The sequence below is a fragment of the Strix aluco genome, chromosome 20 (genome assembly GCF_031877795.1).
Source record: "Strix aluco isolate bStrAlu1 chromosome 20, bStrAlu1.hap1, whole genome shotgun sequence".
Classification (NCBI taxonomy): domain Eukaryota; kingdom Metazoa; phylum Chordata; class Aves; order Strigiformes; family Strigidae; genus Strix; species Strix aluco.
In genome coordinates this window covers 16,127,033-16,147,759 of record NC_133950.1, presented here as the reverse complement: position 1 = coordinate 16,147,759, position 20,727 = coordinate 16,127,033, and the positions used below count along the sequence as shown (strand labels likewise).

The 20,727-nt window shown below is 45.1% G+C and overlaps 1 protein-coding gene across 1 annotated transcript in view; it reads right to left on the bottom strand.

The window, feature by feature from the left end:
• Positions 1 to 20,727, bottom strand: part of LMX1B (LIM homeobox transcription factor 1 beta) — a 101,143-nt gene that overhangs the window by 8,530 nt on the left and 71,886 nt on the right. Inside the window, exon 4 of the mRNA XM_074846539.1 lies at positions 176 to 408. Coding sequence (XP_074702640.1) covers positions 176 to 408 — 233 coding nt within the window. The remainder of the gene's footprint in view (positions 1 to 175; positions 409 to 20,727) is intronic.

Below are 20,727 nucleotides of genomic sequence, written 5' to 3'. Positions count from 1 at the left end.
AGTCAAGCCAGGGAGAACCGACTGCAAGTCGGGATTTTTCAGCTGTGCCTGCTATTTTGCATGGGTGGCATGTGCATAGAGATAAAGTGGATGTGAAAATGGATATGCTTTTCTGTAAGAAACCTCTACAAACACTTGTGGCTTTTCCAGTCAGAGCAGGTGTGGGAAAGCTCACCTGAATCTGAGTCGTCTGGGCTGACCGAGCTCAACAAGTCTTTCTCTTTTTCATAGTCACTTTTGCAGAGCAACTGCCCTTCCTTAAGAACAAACTCATCCCCTTTCCTCAGCTGTCTTTCGCAAACGCAGCAGCAGAAGCAGCTTAAGTGGTAAACACACTCCAGGGCTCTCATCACGAATTCTGTTGGGGCGATCTTTTCCATGCAGCCACTGCACTTAGCAGCAAAGAGCCTGTAAGAAAGAGAGGCAGTAACGTCAAAGGGAATGTCAGATCATACCCTGCACGAATTCAAATACAGCAAATTCTTTAACTACAGATCAGGTTGGCTCAGCTTTTGCACACTACGAGACTTGCATCCTTAGTCTTGGAAACATCACAGGCATGCAATTTATTCAAATTTCAATCCCTTTGGTCTAGAGATTCCCAAATCACCTTTGCTGGATAAAAAATACTACGATTTGTTCTTATCTCACTGTTTTGTTCCTCTCCACAATGAGAAACAAAAAGGAGCTCGCAGAGTTTGGATAACTTGTTCAAAACCAAATTTATTTTAATTGCCCTTTTAGAGGAAGGGCCAATTCACACTTTGCTTTATACAGGCTCTCTGGTTTCAGCACTTAAACCCTATTCTGAATAGATTTCATGACTTTCCATTTTTGGTATTGTCTGTCTCTGAGGAGGCTGATACACAAACACAGAAACAAGCATGAAAACTTGGTGCTATCGCTGAGAAGACGACGCACACACACACAATCGCACACATGCAATCGATAAAGAGAGGAGTGAAATAACACGGCTTTTCTTTGGATGTTGAGTTATTCCAGAACAACCTGTCTCTGAAGGGAGTACTGTGCATTTTAAATGGTGTGAAACATCCTTTGGCAGAGATAGGAAGTGATACAATCTGCTAAATTACCACTATAATCACAGGCTCTAGAATATACACTGTATTCCAGACTAGTTCTTATTAAACCTTTATAAACCCCCTCTTTCATCCATCATTAATTTTCCAAGATAAAGTTAGAATGATTTAGATTAATTTTATTTTGCTTTTCTAATGGCAACTGGGAATCTCTCTAAGTGAGCTTTTAGGAAGAGGCTGCTTCAAATAAAGATGAATCGCTAAGTTACGTCCCTGTATCACACAGTGGGCTTGGTGATTTGAAATTCAGTGTCTTTTGTGGCAATACATCAAAGTGCAAGGTGCATTAGCATTTACATTTCGGCAATGACATTAACCCAACTGCACCCATGTGTTCACAGGGAAAAAAAGGAGATTCCACCTTTTAGGATGGGGTATGCTGATTTTTTTTTTCATCCTCAGAATTATCACCTTTTTTATAAAAGGCGATTATCTTCAATTTTAGAAGGCACAGGCTGTGGCAGTTACAGATTCCTCCAAAGCCTCCATTTTGTCTGAGCTGAGAAGTACAGCAAAATGGCAGTCACTAGCTCCTCAGAACGATGGAGTCACAGGATGGGGAGGAAGGAAAAGAAAATGTAAATACATTTGCATACAGCAACCAAAGAAAGGCTGAGTACCCAAGGACTGGTGGGTTTTCCCCATCTTATCTTTTGATCTAATAAAGAGATCTACACTCTTAACCTCGCTGGCTTGGCGCGTACCTTTGCTCGACCACAGCCACAAGGTAACAGCCACGCCAGGTGGCCTGAGCGGCTCTGTTTTGGGTACATAATGAATTAAGTCTCCTGAAGGGAAACTGATGCCACGCAGGACCCACGGGCACTGCTAGTAAACAGGCCGTCTTATTTCATACAGTCTACTGGGTTTGTCCACAAGGTTTTTCTTACAGTGCTTTAGCTAGCATATTCCTAAGTAGGAAATATTTTTATCTATACACAACATATCTGAAAGGATTAAAACACAAAGGGAAAAAAAGAGCAAAGAGATTTTAAGCACTTAAAAAAGTTGTTTCTATTTAACTGCTTAAACCTATTTGACTCAGTTTAATTAAGCTTGCATCTTCTGTCTGAAGACTGTTGTTAGGATGGAGCACACTTAAAGACTCTGAAGATTAGCAAATCTGGTGTGAAGGCATGGGGCTCCCCTAACCCATCAGTTCATTTACCCCACGGTGACAGTTAACCTGCACACGCCTCGGCGGGAGGGACGGGACAGGCCCCGCGCGCAGCACCAGCTCCGGGGGCTGCAGATGGAACAGCCAGACCGGGAAAAGCTGCTGCCACTTCTGCAGCCTCCAGGCTCCCAGCTTCGTCCGCCTTCCAAACCAGTGCTGCTGCTCTGAGAAATCTTAAAAAAGAAACTTCAGAAAGTGACCACGTCCTGCCACTACCGGCACTGCGATCGTCCGCAGACCTTTGCGACGCTGCCGCGGTCATGACGCTCAGACCCCGCACTGCGATAACGACGCTCAGACCCCGCACTGCGGGCCCGTGCAGCCGCTGGGTGCGTAACCAGCACCTTCCCCCGAGAGCAGCAGCGGGCAGAGGCGTGGGCTCCCACAGGCCACATGTCGCGTCCGGCTGGACCAAGCCACCAAACCTGCGCACAGCTCTGTGCAGGCAGCGCGGAACGAGAAGGCCCAGGCAGCCGCCGGCAGCTGCAGGCAGGAGCCAGGTTCCCACCTCCCCAGCCCAGCGAGCAGGGGGCCAGGAGCCATCCCTGCGAGGGGGCCCGACGCTGCGGTGAGGGACGCGCTGCCCTCGGTGCGGCTGCGGCCGCCTCTGGTTTTCCTCCAAGCAAACGGTGAAATGTGCCCCTGTCCAGCGGCAGTGAAGACACAAACGAGTACGGGTTACAAACCGTTTAAAGTAGGAGAGCACGTACCCCCCTCCACATTCCTTCTAACTGGGACATAAAAATAACCGACCTCCTTCTGAGCCTCATGCTATGGAGTGTCTTGTTTACCTGAGTAGCACCTTCGCTGTCACACTGCGCTACTGGTTGGGGTTTTTTTCTTTTTCCTCAAGATAAAAGATGTCTAACATATAAACAGAAAATACTTTATGTTCTTTGTTGGCAATTGACTATTGCCAGAAAGGTGGTGCTTTCACAGCAATGTTTCCAAAGGCAGTCTTTTAGTTATAATGAATTACATTGTCATCAATGTAGTATTAACTCATTCAAATTAACATTACGTTGGCTTGACAATACTGCACAGACTTCACATTTTTAATTTGCCTCTTGTCAACACAGGAAAATTCCACACTCTGCTCTGCTACTCTCTGCATTATAACATGCACTCACAGAAACACACACAGACATAATGCACCATGTTGGATTTAATTCTGAGATTATAAAATCTTCATTAAATCCATCTTATAAAGTGTTTATAGGTATTTTTTCAGCTTCCAGAGAGTAACCCAGGGTTATGCACTTTTTTTGCACAAGGCAATCTCACAACAGGAAACTAATCTTGACAAATGACCAGACTTTGATATCTGTGATCTAAAACACTGCTCATTAGACTGTTCATTTTATAAACGAATGGTAATAAACCTGTTGAGAAATGTAGGATAGCAGGAATACTTTACAGATCACCCTTTACAGGTTCCAATCAAAGCCATAAATTTGAAGGGGAGCATGCAGATATTGTGCTGAGACAAAGACTCTGTCCCACACCAACCACATTTCAAGAAATACTTCTTTTGCTTTCTATAAATTTTACAAATAATTTGCATAACTCTGACTTTTTACCCCCATGGCTGATTATCTCCAGCTCTCTTAAGTTAATGTCAAACCTCAAAATCCTTGGACTTGTTAAAGTATGTGGAGAGTGGAAATCAAATGCCTTTATTAGAAGCCCCAGGAAATCTCCGACTCCTAAGCACAACGAAAACATTCCAAAGAAAATTGTTCAAAGAGGACAAAAGAGAAAATCAGAACAAGAAAACCTTGTTTTGAATCAACGATTGCAAGAGTTTTATAAATAAATTCTGTTGCCTGGACAATTTTGAAAGACAACTCAATAGGTTTAGGAGTTTTTAAGTGTGTTTGCCTCTATGCCTGAAACACTTGGGGGATTCAGCTGAGCTAAAGCTTGGAACAATGGCCTGTCTGTCCATCTGAGTATTTGTAATAATTGCTGTGAAGCAACTTTACAGTACTAGATACTCAAAAAATCTTCACCAGCTAAAACTGGGTGAACCCAACAAATTAATTTTGCATATATATTAGGGGCAATGAAAACACTAAGACATGTGGTCCTGTCTTTAAACAGTAGATGAAAATGTTCCCCAGCGGAAGAGGCCGTAAAGATTTTATTTGTTAGGATATCCCTGTGAAGTCAGGCTGCATCAGTAATCCTTAGAAACAACCACAGATACATGATCCGTTGTGCCTTCCTGCATGGGCACAACCATCTGGTGTTTAATACGTACTACTGATTTATTATCTCTCGCGTAGTTATCTTGCAGCAAGTTTGACCCTGTATGCTCCTGAGGATCACGGTTCTGCTGTTTACCCTTCTGACGTCCTGACAACCCACCCTTTACCTTTCTATTGCTCACCCAGGTCCTTCATTTCCTCCTGTCTGTGGGCAAATAGATTTTAATTGTTTTATTATAACTAATTTAATCTGTGCTGAGAGATCTCCATGTGCACTGTGAAATTTGCTGTTCACATTAAGTGTGGTTCAAGAGGTTTGTTACACAGGACAGAAGTATAAAAATAGACTAATTCAGTCAGGTTGTTTATTTACTGGACCTCTGCCGTGAAGCAGTAAATAGGAAGTTATTAAGCCGTATGTGATATATGCAGGAGGACAGATGCTGCTGTCTACCTATCAGAGACGCTAAATCATTTTCCTTTCTGTGTTATTCTGACATTGTGTGTTGTAAGAAACCACAGCAGACACCTGGCTTTTCTTTATTTAATAAATATGCAAAGAGGGTGGTCACAAGCTTTTGTAAATATTGTAGGTATAGTCTCTAGCTCTGATGCTTTCCCTTCTGGTAATAGCCTGTATGCGACATCCCTGTCGTGCCTATACAGCCAGCCGGGAGTTCGCTTGGCACTCGTATAGTACGAAATATGTTAGAGCTGAAGAAAAATATATTATGCTTTTCACACAACTGAGTTTTATTAAGAGAAGAAATTAAATTACTAATGAATGACATCTGTTACTTGTTCTTTGGGAGAAATTTTGATACTTCCGTCTTCTTTAGATGACATAGAATGGGGAAAACTTATGCATGGGGGCTTTTTCCAGCATAGGACTTGAACATTTTTGTAGAGTCTTACAGCTCATGGGTGCTTATAAAAAAGAAAAACTGTTGCTTGGTTACACTGAATTCTGAACATTCAAAACATCTCAAATGCACTAAAGCAAAACAGAATTATTATAATTTTATGATTTGAAAAAAAAGAAACCCTAAAAAAAGAAACAATCCATTTTAAATATTTTCCCTGCAGAAAAAATTACATAGTTTATTAAAGCCAATTTTATAGCTGAAACTTCAGTAGAAGAAAGCTAATTCCGTTTCACCAAGTAGTAATAAAACATGCACAAAAATTAAAAGTTTCTAGAAAAAAACATATTTAGAGAGAAACTAAAACAAAGAAACCTCTTTCTTTTTCAGGAAGAACCGAAGAAAATATTTATTAACCCTCTATCCACAGGTGCTGTACTGAGAACACCAACTACTGGTGAGAGCTTGCGTTTAAAACTGCGCTTCAACAACGTCCATTTGGATTTAGAGATTAAAACACAGCACAGCTTGGTGCTGAGTTACTTTTTCTTCCTGTGAACATTTTACTTGTATTTTCATAAGAATGAAAATTGTACTGCCACACAAAGACAACCTAATGGATAAAATAACGATAGGGACCACGTGTCATCCCATGCCAAGCGAGATCTTGCTCTGAAGCTGGGGGGAGTTTAACCACGGACCTTGTCAGAGCCCCAGGCTCCCGTAACCGCTCTCTCCACCAAAGACAGACCCAGGCAGCACCGCAGGGTGGCCCTACACAGACGACAGCTTGTGCCACAACCATCTCCACAAAAAAAATACCCTTCATTTGATTTCCTTCCCACTGGAATAAGAGGGAAAAGTCTCCTTCACCTCGCCAGGAGCAGGATTTGGCTCATTTTGGGGCTCTGCTTCCCACCATTGGCAGGGAGGGCGGCTCTGCCCGTACCTCTGTGCCACGTGGCGGTCCCACCACCGCTGGCCTCTACCACAGCAGAAACCACAACTCCCAGAAAGTCCCCAGCCCGGTGTTAATTTTCTCTCTTTACAGAGTTTCAACAAAGAGAAGTCCCCTGCGGACAGCGAGCTGAAACCACTCCTGAGCAGAGCCCAGGCCCCCGCAGGATCCCCACGGCCGCTCCGCCAGCGAGGGCCAGTCCAGAGGGACCTTCCTGCAGAGCAGCCGCTCCCCGTCCCCTCCCAACACGCCAAGAGAGGTCCTGGCTGCCGCCCGCTCTGGTGGGGATTGGGCAGGGGAATGGACTGGGACAGCCACCCCTCAGTGGTGGCTGCTTGTCATCTCCTCGAGCCGGCCTCGGGCCACTGGGCACAGAGTCCCCAGCCGCCCCTACCCACCCCCCTCCTTCAGCTGAGGCACCTCAAAATCCCCTCCCCGGGCAGGCCCAGCACCCGCTGCCAGCCACAGCCCTGGCGCTGGGAACCACGGGCCGAGAGAAATGGGAAAGACCCAACAGATGGACTCACTAAAACACAAAAAGAGGCAGAATTCAAAGGTGCCATCCTAATGCAACTTGCTCAAGTGGGGCCAGAATGACCTCAAAAGTTGCATCTTCCTTAACTATAAAGTAAAACATAAAATGTAAAAGTGCAGAGGAGTTTCTCGCTTCAAGCAGAATGTGACAGAATGGATTCTTCTCTTTGCTTAATTTTCATCCCCTAATTGACCACTTTGTTCAACTGTCTTCCATCACTGCCATGCAGTTCTATTTTATAGCATTTTTCCTTACAACACTTTGATGGAAAAATTTATGAAGAATCGAATTATTGCTGTTAGAAGGGAATTAAAACAATTTTTCATTTACAAAGTCACTGATATTGCTCTACTGTGCTCCACCTTTGGGAATCCAATTGCTCTTCTCAGCTACTCCCATTCCTCTTTATAGCACAGCAATTGCACTGTACAGATTATGGCTGCAATTTTCTCCTAATCTGTTCTGTAGAATAGAAACTGTTATAAAAGTTAAGGGCGCCAATTGAATTGGTAAAGCCAGGGCTGCAATTAAGAAGCCTAATGGATTAACAAAATATGATGATTTTGTTAGAATTATATTTTTAGGCAGTGCAAACATTTGGGAAATAATGTTATTTTTGTCTACGAGTTTTAAAAAAAAGGCTAAATGGGCTTCTGCTGTTGTGCTTTTTGTATTGCTTCAAATTATACTGAAGTGCTATAAAAGCAGAGTATGTGTTGGGGAGTTTGTACTTCTGCTGCCACTCTGCTGAGCTAGGGCATTACTGGAAACCAACATTTTTTTCATTTTTTTTTCCTTTGGATTTTTATATACATTAAACTAAATCCACCTTTATTTCCTACCTGTACAAGCCCCCGATTGCCGGCGGGCAAAGCGGCTCGTCCTCTGCCTGAGAGGGGGCCCACGTCAGCGCCCAGCTCTGCGCCAGGACCGCCTGGCTCGGCAGGCTGATGAGACGCCTTATCCTTCTCGTTCACTAAGCGGCACACTGGATTTACAGTTGCCTTTGAATTTACATCACCAACAACACAGGGAAATTCTTCTAATATAATTTTTATATGAAAATTCACCCTAAAGGCCCTATAAGCAGGGAAATTGTAATGTTGGTGATTCACTGCCCTGGCCTTCACTTTTACAGAAAAAAAAAATATCGTGTGTCAAAGCAATTCAAATGTAATTTCTAAGTTATTTCTTAGCTGGCAAGAATGACTTAGGGAAAGAATTTACACAGGGCCTTCCCTCTCAACTAAGAACATTAAGAGGAAGAAACGTTATTTGCCAGTATAAAACAAAATCACTTCCTGTGCCTGCTGCACTGATGCTGTACAAGAGCTTGTGCCCAAACCCATCAGCACAGCCAATTTAGCAACTGATTTGCAAGGGAAAGATACCTTCGTCCTGTGGTGTTAATGTCTTTACAGTGGGGGGTCTATTGCCAGCTTCTCCAAACTCATCAACACAATCTATTATTAATACCCAGAAAGGCTTTATAGTATCTTTATAGCACAAGGCAATGAAAGCTCTGTGGTGTAATCTGTTATCTATATTGCAAAAACATGTGAAATAAAACAAAACATAGACACTTCATAAACAAAATGTTTCATCTGTTACATCTCTCTGCCTCTCCTATATATAAAGCAGTAGGGTGCAGGAAAGGCATTCAGAGAGATTTGCTGTTAGATGTGGGACTGGTTTCTTTTTAAATTTTATTTGTAATGTGACAAAATTTAAACTGAATGAAAATTCCTGCTTCTTTCACCATGATGACAGTGTTCAGATCTTTGCAAAATGAGGCTGCATTCGATTTGTAGAGCAAAGGGGTTTAGGAGCAAAACAAACATCTAAAAATCCTAAAGGTAAGGTCTATGATCTAGCGACGGGCTGGACAACGCAGCGTAAGGATGAAGTGTGGGGGGCGAGCTGGGAGGCGCAGGCTGGGCTCCCGCAGCGGCTGAGCACGGTGCCCAGGCAGAGGCAGGAGCAGGTACTCCTGTCAGGGCATTGCCATGGCAAGAGCTGAAGAATTTGTCTCCAGTAAGCAGCAGCAAAACCAAGTGCCTGCTGGCATTTTCCTGGAGGCAGTTATTTCTTTGGAAAGCGTTCAAGAACTGAATTTGAGCAGGGTCAGATCTTTCCTTCTGTTATTGATCTACATGTCAATATTTTATATGGAAAGCCCAGAATTACCCTACAGTTAGTCCCTAGGAACAGACACAATTAGAAATATCATTTAACAGCAAATAAGTAAACACACAGTTTAAAACCCAAGAAGATTTTGCTTTGAATAAACAGATTGTGGCAAAGGTGGAACTGAAAAGGAGTATGGAGAAAGTTTTGTATACTTGGTGCATACATATTTGCAATACAGTAAGAACCAAAAAAGCCCTCAACACAGGCCTGTGTCTTATTTCCCAGATGCCCTTTTATTTTCTTTGCCCGTTGAAAATAAATTGTTCTTTTGTAGTGTTTGTCTTTTCAGTCCGACTGTCAGCTATTATTTTTCTATTTCCTCTTTTTGTCACTTTGCATTATTTTTGGTGCTGTAATTCCCATTTGTTCCCACTCCTATCTTCCTGTCTCCCATTGTTCCATTTTTTAATCCCCAGTTTTACTCTTCTTCGGCTCTTTTTTGGCCCATTCTCAGTAGGGTTTGAGAGAATACCCAGGCGTGACTCCCTGCTATAGCAACCACACCTCCCCAGGAAAGCCACAACAATCTCTTCGGGAGGAGGAAAGTCTTTCACAAGCTGGCAGCAAAAGTAAATCCTTCTTCAAGGAACAAGAAGGATTAGCAGAGAGCAGTGGGCTGCAGACTTAACCCTACCCCTCATTTCTTTAGAGCACCAGTCACTCAGAACCCTGCTGTGATGTACAATTAAACAGAACCCAAAAAAATCCTGAATGACACAAGAGCCGGATTGTGTAAAGGTTTAATTCCACTTTAATACCTTTCCAAGTTCAGAACTCAAAGATAGCAATTTAACCCAAGAATCCCCATCTGAGCATGAAAAGTTGCTGCTTGTCTTACAAAAGTCCCCGCTATATTCTGCTCTAAATCATGCTCTATTAGCCTGACCTTTAATGGATGAAATTTTTTTCCCCAATCATCTCACATAGTTTCTCTTCACTGTCCTTCTTTCACAAACTTTGTTCTTCTGATAAGACAGAAGAGCCTTAATAGAAGCACAGAGCTTTGGGAGAAACTGTAAAAAGGACCACCAATAAAGGAAAAGAAACACTAAAAAACCCAAACCAAACCCCAAAAACTCAGGCAACTAAAGGTGTGTCCTGCAACGTCTAGGAATGATAATTTATTCTTGTAATGTGGAGTCACTCTTATTAACATCATGTCAATTACTTAATAATACGATGGCAAATAAAAAGCTCTCTCAATACAGGCTTTTTTGAAGACTCCAAACATCTGATTCATCTTTTTTACGTTAATGAACAGACATCTGATTAATCTTTTTAAAGTTAATGAACAGACTAGCCTTGTTATTCTAGTATGGATGATTACTACAGTTGCCCTACAAACTTAATTTTTAGATTAACATGGAAGCACCAAAAACTCTCAGCTTCTGTAAGGCCAAATATGGTTGATAGAGTCCTACAGACAGCTATCAGCATGTGTTTGTATTCCGGCTTTGGTAAACTAGACTCTCTAAACACATACAAAAAGATTTATCAATAAGCAAGGCCCTATAGCATGTCCAGAGCCTCCTTTTGCCTGGAATGTTAGCACAGGCTTTAAGTTATGCCAGCAGTTACACATATATCACACAGGACACTTCCACATGTGTGAAAATGAAATCCCATTAGACACCAACAACATTATTAGGCATGCAAAGAGGATTATTCCCTTAAGCTCACAAGACTGAAAGGTTTGTCTAAACATTTTATTAACTTTTTCAGAATTTTTTTTTAATTAAATGAAAACTTGTAAGTAGATCAAAGCTGGAAAATACTACTTAGCTTTCAGTTATGTGTATCTATATATGTTATACACATACATGCACACACACACACAGAGAAAAAACAGAGATGCTTGGTAGAGAGAAAGTGTCCAAAATCCCCACCACATCATACCAGCACAGCACTGCTTTCTTTTGGTGAGAAAATTTGTACAGCTTGGAAGTGTTCTGTAAAAGCACAGAAATATCCTATGGTATTCCTGAGGGTTCCATAAATGTTTCCAAAAATTAGATGCTTTCTTGAATATCTGGCTGAAAAAAACTCCCGCTCTGACTGTACTGTCCTTTCTACAAAGTTGACAAAGCACTATTTTTTTCAGAATATTTGCTGAAATAGAATTAAGTTTGCTCACCAGTAATTCTGAGGATCTTAAGATCATCTGCTAAAGATAAATTAAGTAGAAGTGGTGTCAGTTTTTGCTTCAAGTAAGTGAAATGAAGAACTCCTTTGACACCATCAGGAACAGGATTGGGTCCTCATTCACAGGTAAGAAGACTTTAAAAATGCTTAACTGCATTGAGAGTTCGGTCCTAAATCTGTTTTCTACTCCTCCCTCACAGAACCGTCAGCTTTGACATTAGAGCATTGTTAGCGGTGTCTCAATTTGCTGTTGGAAGGAAAATGATTCCTTTTTTGGATCTCACTTCAACACGTGTCACAATTCACAAAACAGCCTGCACTGGAAATTTCATGGACGCCGTAGGTGACGCCGTAGGTGACGCCGCAGCGCACGCTCGTCCGTGCTACCTGCCGGTGGCGATGGGCACGTCAGATGGGCACGTAAGGGGCACGGCTGATCTGCACATTTCTCTTGTTCTCATTTCACTGACAATAGGCATTAAAATATTTAAGATTTGCTTCTAGCACTGCACCAAGCAGGCAGGAAATGTAGAAGCTTGGGTGTACAAGTTAATGAAATATGGTTGGGTGAACATAAGCTCTTCATTTAGACAATAACAGTTACTGCTGCAGTTTCTTTGTACCCGCTTTATGAAAGTCATAAACTCTCCAAAGAAAAGCATGAGCTATTTTACCCTGATGGTCTTTGACTCCCTCTCACTACCTGCTGGCGCAGTTAGAAAGTATGAACTGCCTTTGAACAGATTAGGACCAAGTTAAAGTGTGACAACATCTTAAGCTTTCTCCACATGTTGCCAATGATTTCCAACTAAAGATGTTACCCTCATCACTTCTGCCACAATGATAAGAATCTATAGCCCACTCACTTGAGGAGATAAAAGCGGTTTAGCTGGAAGTATAAAGTACTCTGACTTGCTAAGCTGAGTGGCTGTCTGTCCCAACCTAGCTGAATTTTTCCTCTACAAAGCACAAAATCCTTATCATTAGGGACTTAAGCTGCTTTTTATTTTGAAACAAAAAGAATACTGTTTATTGGCATCCAACTCAAACCAGCTGTAAACAGTTGCTTTGATGAAGCAGCAGCTACAACTCCAGTATGCCCGAAGGCACATACCCACTGAGTGTCAATCATTAAAGGAAGAATGTAAGGTGTATACAGGGTCAAAAGAAGGCCAAGGGACATTTAAGACCTCAGGGATCCTGGATAGCCCGGTTTGCCTTTAGAACGAAAAGAGGATTTTAAGCTATTCTGCTGTATGACTTTTATCTCAAGAGGCAGCTCTGTGGCCAGGCTCAGCCCTGCGTTTACCCCCAGGAACAGTAGACTTGCAGTGTTTGGCTTTTCTCCCCAATGTGACTGTGGGTGCAACACGGTGAACTGTGGTTTGACAGAGCCTAAACTGCTCCAGAATGCTGTACCTGATGGCAAACTCAGCCTCCACACAGAAGACTCTGACAGCAGACATCCTGCAGGTTTCTATAGATGTTTGAGTCCCAGATGTGCAGGGCCCTCTAAGTGGTTTTAATTCTTGTACTGACCCTTCTGGTAACTTATTTCTTTCATCAAGAGTCACAACTCTTGATTGGCTGCAACAACTATTTAAGTTAGAGACACCCCACCAACCATTTTGGTGTGAGAAGTATAAAGTTGTTATAGAATTAAAGATGAAATGGCAGCAAGATCAAAAATCTAATTAAAAGTAAGTTCGAGAACCAACAGCAATAGCTCTGTCACAAAACGTGTCTCCACAGTTAGAAATCCTCTTGCAATCAGATACATACCAGCAAAAAGGCCAAACCTCAGGACAAGAGTCTCAAGAGTGCCCAGGCAACTCACAGATTCTGTCTGGAAAATAGTTGCTCTGGCATGTGGACATGGAAGGGGTTCACAGTCAGCAGAAGAAAGCAGAATGGTCCCTTTTTTGTCATACAGTTCACTCCAAAAGTGCCAGCTCTTCTCTGTTCCCTGGAGTAGTCTAGCCCAGTCACTACTGTCACCAGAGTTAGATTAGGTCTCACACAAATAAATGCACCAATGGTGTGGGTTCCTCACATATCCCTGATTGCTCACATTGCACTTTAATGTCTTTATCTGGACAGTAGTGCCTACTAAACACTTTCTAAACACAAAGAATATATGCAAATGCTGGCCCTGAAAATGTAAATTTAATAGAGAAATGGTCACGGTTTGAGAGGTGAAGTGGGTCAGTTGCTGATGGGCCCCTGATTTCTCAGCTGCAAAGTTCAACACAAGTGGGGGGAAAAAACCCCACGTCTTACACATTCCCTATAATGAAGTCACACTGTCTCAGTTCACACCATTCCCTGACACAGACAATTAAAAAAGGCTAATTGAGAGGGCAGTAAAGAGGTACCGTGGGTGCTGTGCGGCCCCCCCATCCCTACGCACGGAGCGAGTCGTGGGATGGGGGCTCTGGCAGGACCCACCTCCCGGCCACGGTGGCTGCACCCTCCCGGTGTCCTCCCAGCCGTGTTGCCGTCCCCAGAGGGACACAACGCCTGTCTGCCGCACAGCCACCGCCTCACAGCAGTGGCGTTCACCCAAAAACGTGTCTGAAACATGCAGCAATGTAGAGTGGAAATGCATTCGCTGCACCCAGCGCTCGGGGAAGGGGCACGGCCCATGGTGACAGCCTGTGCTGCAGAGGGGATGCGGCGCCTGGAGCCCCAGGGCAGCCCGGGGTGAGCCCTGCACACCTCGGGTCGCTGTCGAGGAGCCAGCTGGGTGAATCTCCACCGGCTGATCAGTACACTGCTCGTGGAACCAAACACTGAGCCCAAACCTGAGGCCTCCTTCATGGCAAACTCCCTCTTACACTCCCAAAGGACCCTGTTATAACATTTAAGTAGAAAGAGGCAGTTCTCTGCCACCCCATTCCCAGTCCGAGGCTGAAACTACCTGGAACCCCTCGTCCCGTTTCGGGCTCAACCTCCCCAGCAAGGTGCCACATAGGAGAAGCAGATCCCATCCCAGCAGCGAATAAAGGCCTGAAGAAATGTGCAGGTGTGGCTAAGGAGGGGCATGAGATGGCATCACTGATGGTGGTGCCACCTGGGGAGGGGTCAGCAGGTATGAACAGCCCCAGGGGTTGATCTCCTGTGGACTCCAAACCTGGGGGAACTCTGGAGCACGGATGGATCCCGCTCACCCGGCGCAGGGCTGCTGCTCCGCTCTGCGGGGCAAAGCTGGGACAGACAGTGCTCAGGCAATTGGTGCCTCAGTTCTGCGTCCCTGCAGCACTGCCCAGATCCCCTGACGCGGCTCCATTTGCAGCCCTGCCTGTCCTGCATGGCTGTCTGCAGCCTGGCAGTGCTCACACAACTCCTCCCCGCAGCAGCCACGTAAACTCCTGCAGCCTGCGCAGCCGTACGAGACCAGCCCGTGGCCCACACCTGCACACACGCCAGCCTCACTGCCAAGACTTGGCTCCCGTAGCCAAGAAACAAGAGACCCCAAACCAGTCCTAAGCTCCACTGCCCGTCTCCTGCAGGGGGAAGGAAAGCAGAGCCTGCAGAGAACGGGCTTTCTAGAGACCACGTGCGTGGACACAGGTGTTCCCTCGTCATGGGAGCAAAGACGCTCTGGGAAGCTTGGCCACCCGTGCCCCGAGCTTCGCGCTGCAGCCAGACTGACACGGCCCCTTAGAGAAGTTAAACGCCAGCTGCTCTGGGCAGCCCATGAGGGTGGGCTCCGGCCACCTTTCCGCCTCACCGGACCCTCTGCCTGGTGGACGCCGACATCTGGCCGTTGGTCCAGGCTCCCTCCCCCTCCCCATCCCGGCACAGCAAGAGACCCTTCCCGAAACAAGCACTGCATGGCAGCTCCGGTCATTGGGTCCTGGAGTTTATGCTCCTTCAGAAGACCAGAGCGACGGTTTTGGGCGAATTCAAACGCTAAGCTAACCTAGCTACTAGGTGGGCCAGGCTAACCAGATCTCATTCATGCCACATGAACTGGAATTGCTACATACTTTGTAGGAAAGTGTTACCTCTGCAGAAGGCCCTGGTGCCACCAGAGATGTGGCTCCTCCAGGCACAGGCCCAGCACCTCCTCCTCCTCCCATGGCTGGGAAGATATGCACCAGTTTTACCAGTTCCTCTGGCAGATACAGGGCACATCTTCCTGCCCACATCCTCACAGACACCACAAAACAGATCCCTTGGTTTGGGGATTCAGTTCAAAATTCCTGCCCAGGCTTGGAGCCCTGTCCCCAGAGCACCATCCTCCCACTGCCCACTCACATGGCCAAACTGGGAGCCGGGCTGTCCTGCTGCTGCCGGCCCCCACTCTTTCACTGACCGCAGCCACAGAAACGTCTCCAGCCTTTGCTGCGTGAGCAGCGCAGTGCTCGGCTTCTGAACGGCCATTCTCGAATGGGAATGCTCCTCCCGGGTGCACCTCATGCTGCTGGAATTGCACATATTATTTTGGGCTTGCATGACAGGCAAAAGACAGTAGAAAGTTTGTGGTGCTGTTAGATTTGTACATTACATATATAGTATAAAAAAAATAAGACTTTGCAATTTATTCTGTTAAGAAATTTTCCTGCATAAAACCTCATAAAATCTTTTTTAAAAGAGACAGTAGTTCATCTTTATTGTCACGTTGATATCTTTATAAACTTGCTCCAGTGATCTATAGGAAAAGCAAACCAGACAGCTCTGTATTTATGGGCATATTTAAAAAGCCTCTTATATTTAACAACTGCATTTAGCTGTGTTAACTGCAAGTTGCAGTAATAAAGGCTCTGCACACTTCGATGCTAAATTAAAAAAAGTTCTGCTGTTCAATAATACATAGATGCTGGTTTTTTCATTACTCTTTAATATCATTTCCATTTAGTTTATAAATAATTGTAGCTAGCTAATGAAACGAAATAAAACCTGCCTCCAACCCATTCCCTAGAGCAAACTAAACTCCTCTTTTTAAAGCTTCTTAATCACCGCCCAGTTCTTACAAAATTAGCATAGTAATGGGCTTTAAATTGAGCCTCTTTGTTTTTTAATTAAGCTCCCAGCAGGTAAAAATAAAACAGATTATTGAAGAATATGCCAACACTAATAGCCTGAAACTCTTTTGACAATTAAAAAGATCCCATGTTAACCCTTTTGAGGAATCCTGCATGCTAATTAGTCACTCCGAGGCCCAAACCCATCAATATTCCATCTCGACACCGTGTAGAGCCGAGCCGGGTCTGTGGCGGGACCCGCCGCCCGTCCCGCGGCCCGGCTGCGCGGGGCCCCCGCCTGGGGGTTGCCACGGGGTGCCACGGGGTGCCACCGCCCGCCCCGCGCGGTGTCCGGCCGGGCGGAGCTGCGGGCGAGGGGGGCACAGGGACCCCCGCGCTGCTCCCCCCAGCCCGGGCAGGGCCGCAGCTCCGCGCCCGCGGGTCTCCCGGGCCTCGGCCGCCAGCTCCCGGCTCCCGCGCAGCTCGTCCTGGTGCCCAGACAAAGAGCCCCTCTCCCACCCTCCTAACTCCGGCGCTCACTGTTTGGCGATGCCTCTGCTGCATTTTGTACAAAAAAATTAACTGGATGCCAGAGGCAGCGGCCCTGGTCGGCATTTCAGCCCCTGAGGCTTATTTGAAGTGTCTGCCTAGCAGCGAGTGCCCCAAACATGCCGGAGACACAACGACTCTGTTTTGCTTAGCAACATCAAACTGGCCCAGGGGCGAAGGTAAATCTTGGGCAGAACAAGGGGGTTAAGAGTGAGCAATGTCGAAGCCACGTCGTGGACAGCCCCAATTCTCTGGGAAAATTTACTAGATACTGCTGGCAGCCCAGAAATGCACTAAGTTTCACTGGTAGTTCTCTGTCAAATATTTGGAAACCTCTTCCCGAGTCCCACACTTTATTTTCAGTGTCTGATTCAAGCGGCGGAGCGGGAAGCGCTGGCTGCGCTCTGCTCGCACCCGGCCAGGACCATCACTCCCCCGCTTTGGGGAGCGCCGCGGCCATCCCCAGAAATGAAATCACCAGCATGAAAAGCCCATTCATTCCCACGAACGCTGATCCCACTGCAGCCTTCAGAGACTCGCAGTAAGTGGTACCGAATGCTCTTGTGTACTCAGTAAAACCCTGCCAGGTCTCAGGCAGCTGCAGGAACTACTGTCAGTTGCTGCTTTCCATTACACCTTACACCGCGAGGGTCACCGTGATGGAATTAGGGGCTGACAGAGAATGGGATCAGATTTAAGGGCACACTCCAGCCGTGAATATACGCTGCCTTCTTTCACTGCAGCATTTGGGAGCCCCTGATATGTGTCCTAACATTTCATTTTCAAAGATAAATGACATTTCTTGTGTCTCTTAACTGATACCAGATAATTTGGAGAAAGAAGGATGCACTTTGCTTATAACGGAATATAAATTCATTAGGCGAAGACCTTCGTTTACTCTCTGCACAGGGACAAGCATTACAAACTTCATTGGGCATCTCTGGACAGTGCCCTGTCACAAATAAATATCACCAGCAGAATCATTCGAAACAACCTAAATCCATCACAACTGAATTAACTTCCCCTGAACTACCCTGGAGCAGATCACATATAATTTATATAAGAACCAGAGAGGCTGGGTTGGAAGATGGTGAAGATGACTTAGAGTTTCTTAGATGGGATCCTCGGTCCCGTGACCCCTCTCCTCACTGCCTCTGCTGGGCCTGACGGAGAGACAGCTTGCGTGTACAGAAACACTAATTCCTCACGGGACCACTGCAATTATGGGGACCTCTCCAGGAATATATTTTCTTTAAAGCAAAAAGTGGCAATATTGAGAATGAGCTTGCAACATTGTCAGCACATCTGGTTGAGGACAGCTGGAGAGGCAATATTCAGTAAAAGCTTCTTTGTCCTTGTGCTTGAGGTTTGTCAGCTCTTGGTGGGACTCTGGGGTGGCTGGAGGAGAGAGCAGCAACTTGTGAGTGAGGTGTTTCTCAAATTCCTGCAGAACTGACTTCAGAGAATGCAGAATCCACTGCAGAAAACAACTGAACTCCAACCATTTCATACTGAAAACCTCCCAGCAAACTGAGGATAACAATTCCCTACGCCTACGAGATTTACACGACGGATGTCAAGCTGGAAAGCGTGCACACATACATTTTGCACTATATCCCTTGTGCCATGTCACATTAAACAAGCTATTCGGTGAAACTGTGCTGGCCTAACCACTTTGCAGACATGCATTCAGCCCAATGCATCTCAAGAACAAATAATTACAAGAGGAGCTCAGCTCAGAAGTATTTAAAAATAATTCTGCCTCTTCTGACAGTTTTCACCAGGCCCAGAGGCATTCCTCACCATGTGAATAATCCCTCTGCCACCACAGAATCAGTCAAAATGGAAGACACTTTTTTCCATGTCTAACCCTGATTGGTTTTCAGCTGTGGCTGCAGATGGAACTACAGTGAACCCACCAACTTCTGCTCTGTGTGCACAGGCTGTTATCTCCACCAGCGTCTGACCTTTTGCAAATGTGATCCAAGGTGACCTTTTACTATTATTGCAGCAGTAAATGCAGTTTTTCAAGGAATTCTCACTGGAGCATGTTTTACATTAGTAGTTGGTATGCATCAGAAAAATCCAACTTCTCTGCTTTGCAGGGTTTATTAACGCAGCTATCTCTATCGAGATGTACAATTTTATATGGCCCTTATATGAAACGAGCATTATCACCACCAAGCCACTACCAGGCAGCCCCTTTCAGTGGGCAGTGCAGCTGTCCAAACAGCGCCTGTTGTACCTGCCCCGCACATAGGTACTTGTTTACTCTCTTCCAGCAGAATACACAGAGGTAATTCTTCTGGATTTCATCACTGTCCCTTGTTTTATGCTTCACATTCAACCTCTCAGGAAATCAGAGAAAGGTATTATTTCCTAACAAAAATATCTGTCATCTGATCACAGCTGGCAGCTTCAACCTTCCCCCTGCCCCCCCAAACGGGTGCTTTTGTTTAATGTCTCCTTGGCGGGAGTGGGTTTTATACTGGCAAAGTGTAATACTGTTTCTTTTGGATAAAGACTATCCAACCACTGCTTGTTGAGAGCTCACACCATCCTTTGTCTCATAATGAAGCTGGACTTATTGGTTGCTCAATAGAGAAAAAAAATAAAGGACTACACATGGAATTTTTTTGTTTGAAAATTAGACTCTTGACAGATCAAAATGTCAGTCCAGAACCAACTCTCCTGACCCAGGCAAGGGGCTCTCTCGTAACTTGGAAGCACATTCAGAAGTTACGAAACTCAAACAACAGCAGCAACAACATGAAAAGAACAGTGTTTGAATCCTAATGATCTTTTAAGAGTTCTGGTATTGGGAAAAACATACCTGCAAAAGACCAAGGTCAGAAATCGAACAGCAGTGCCACAGACTCCAATTTGTCACCACATCCTCCTTCCTGCACCCATCTGGTTCACTCAAAAAGACTGCACAGCCTCGTTCATGCTAATCCACGTATTCAGAAATGGGCACAGTATTTATTTCTCCACAGCGCACTTTTTAAATCACTGCCAGACAGCACCTGTGAAGCCCTGTGGGACCCCAGAAGTCCTCGCACAGCTTTGCTGTACTCCTGCTCCATCATCAGTGGCTCTGATGTGGGCTGCCAGCAACAAAAACTGCTTCACCCACCACAAAAAGCAGTGCAGAAGACACAAAAAGCCATGAAGGACCTTAGAGGAGACAGTTGTCACATTGTGAAGGACTGAGGTGGGGCTACGAAAGAAAACAGACACTGGCAACTTGGAGATGATCTGTGCGAGGACAATTTGAGGCTGATGATTTAAAGATCCCTGAGCATTTACTCTGCTTGAAGACAGAGCAGCTGCTGATGGCATTGCTTCCCGCTTTGAATGTCTGAACATGTTGAGGAAACCTCCTTCCAGGTCCTCATCTCGAACACATTTCACAGTAAAACACAGGCATTTCCAAGGAACATTTGCATTTCCTGAAAAGGTGCAAATTCTTTTGGCCAGGAAGACATTGTCTCATGGTTGTACACTATGAAGACCTGTGTTTGCTAATGCAAACAACGAAATTTTACCATTGACTCAATTTATGAGCTTTAATGAAATACACAGCTTTCATATGAGTAAATTGATACAATCAAAATAGTTGCAATCTCAATTCCAAATTCTGTCAGAACCGGGAGAAAGACTGCAGGTTTGGTAGTTAACGGCACAGCAGAAATCAGCATTTTCCAAACACAAGGTTCTTGAAAGAAGTTGAAATACCAAGATTGTGTGGAACAGTCACTGTAAGGAACTCCTGGATTGGTCAAGAAAAGTTCATGTCCCTTTGTGAATAAGTATAGGATGAAGTGATGAACAGGGCGCCTTTCCAAATGAGCCCTTACTGAGAAGCATTACTGAAGTAAGAGTATCATGAAAGCCACCAACCCCATCAGCAGTCACACATACAGAGAAGCCTTGGGATGACGCTGGCAGAAAACATAAGACAAAAAGGGAGCAGCCGATTCAGATGTCACGAAGACACAAGCAGCTCAGTGAGGTCTGCGCACTTGCGCTC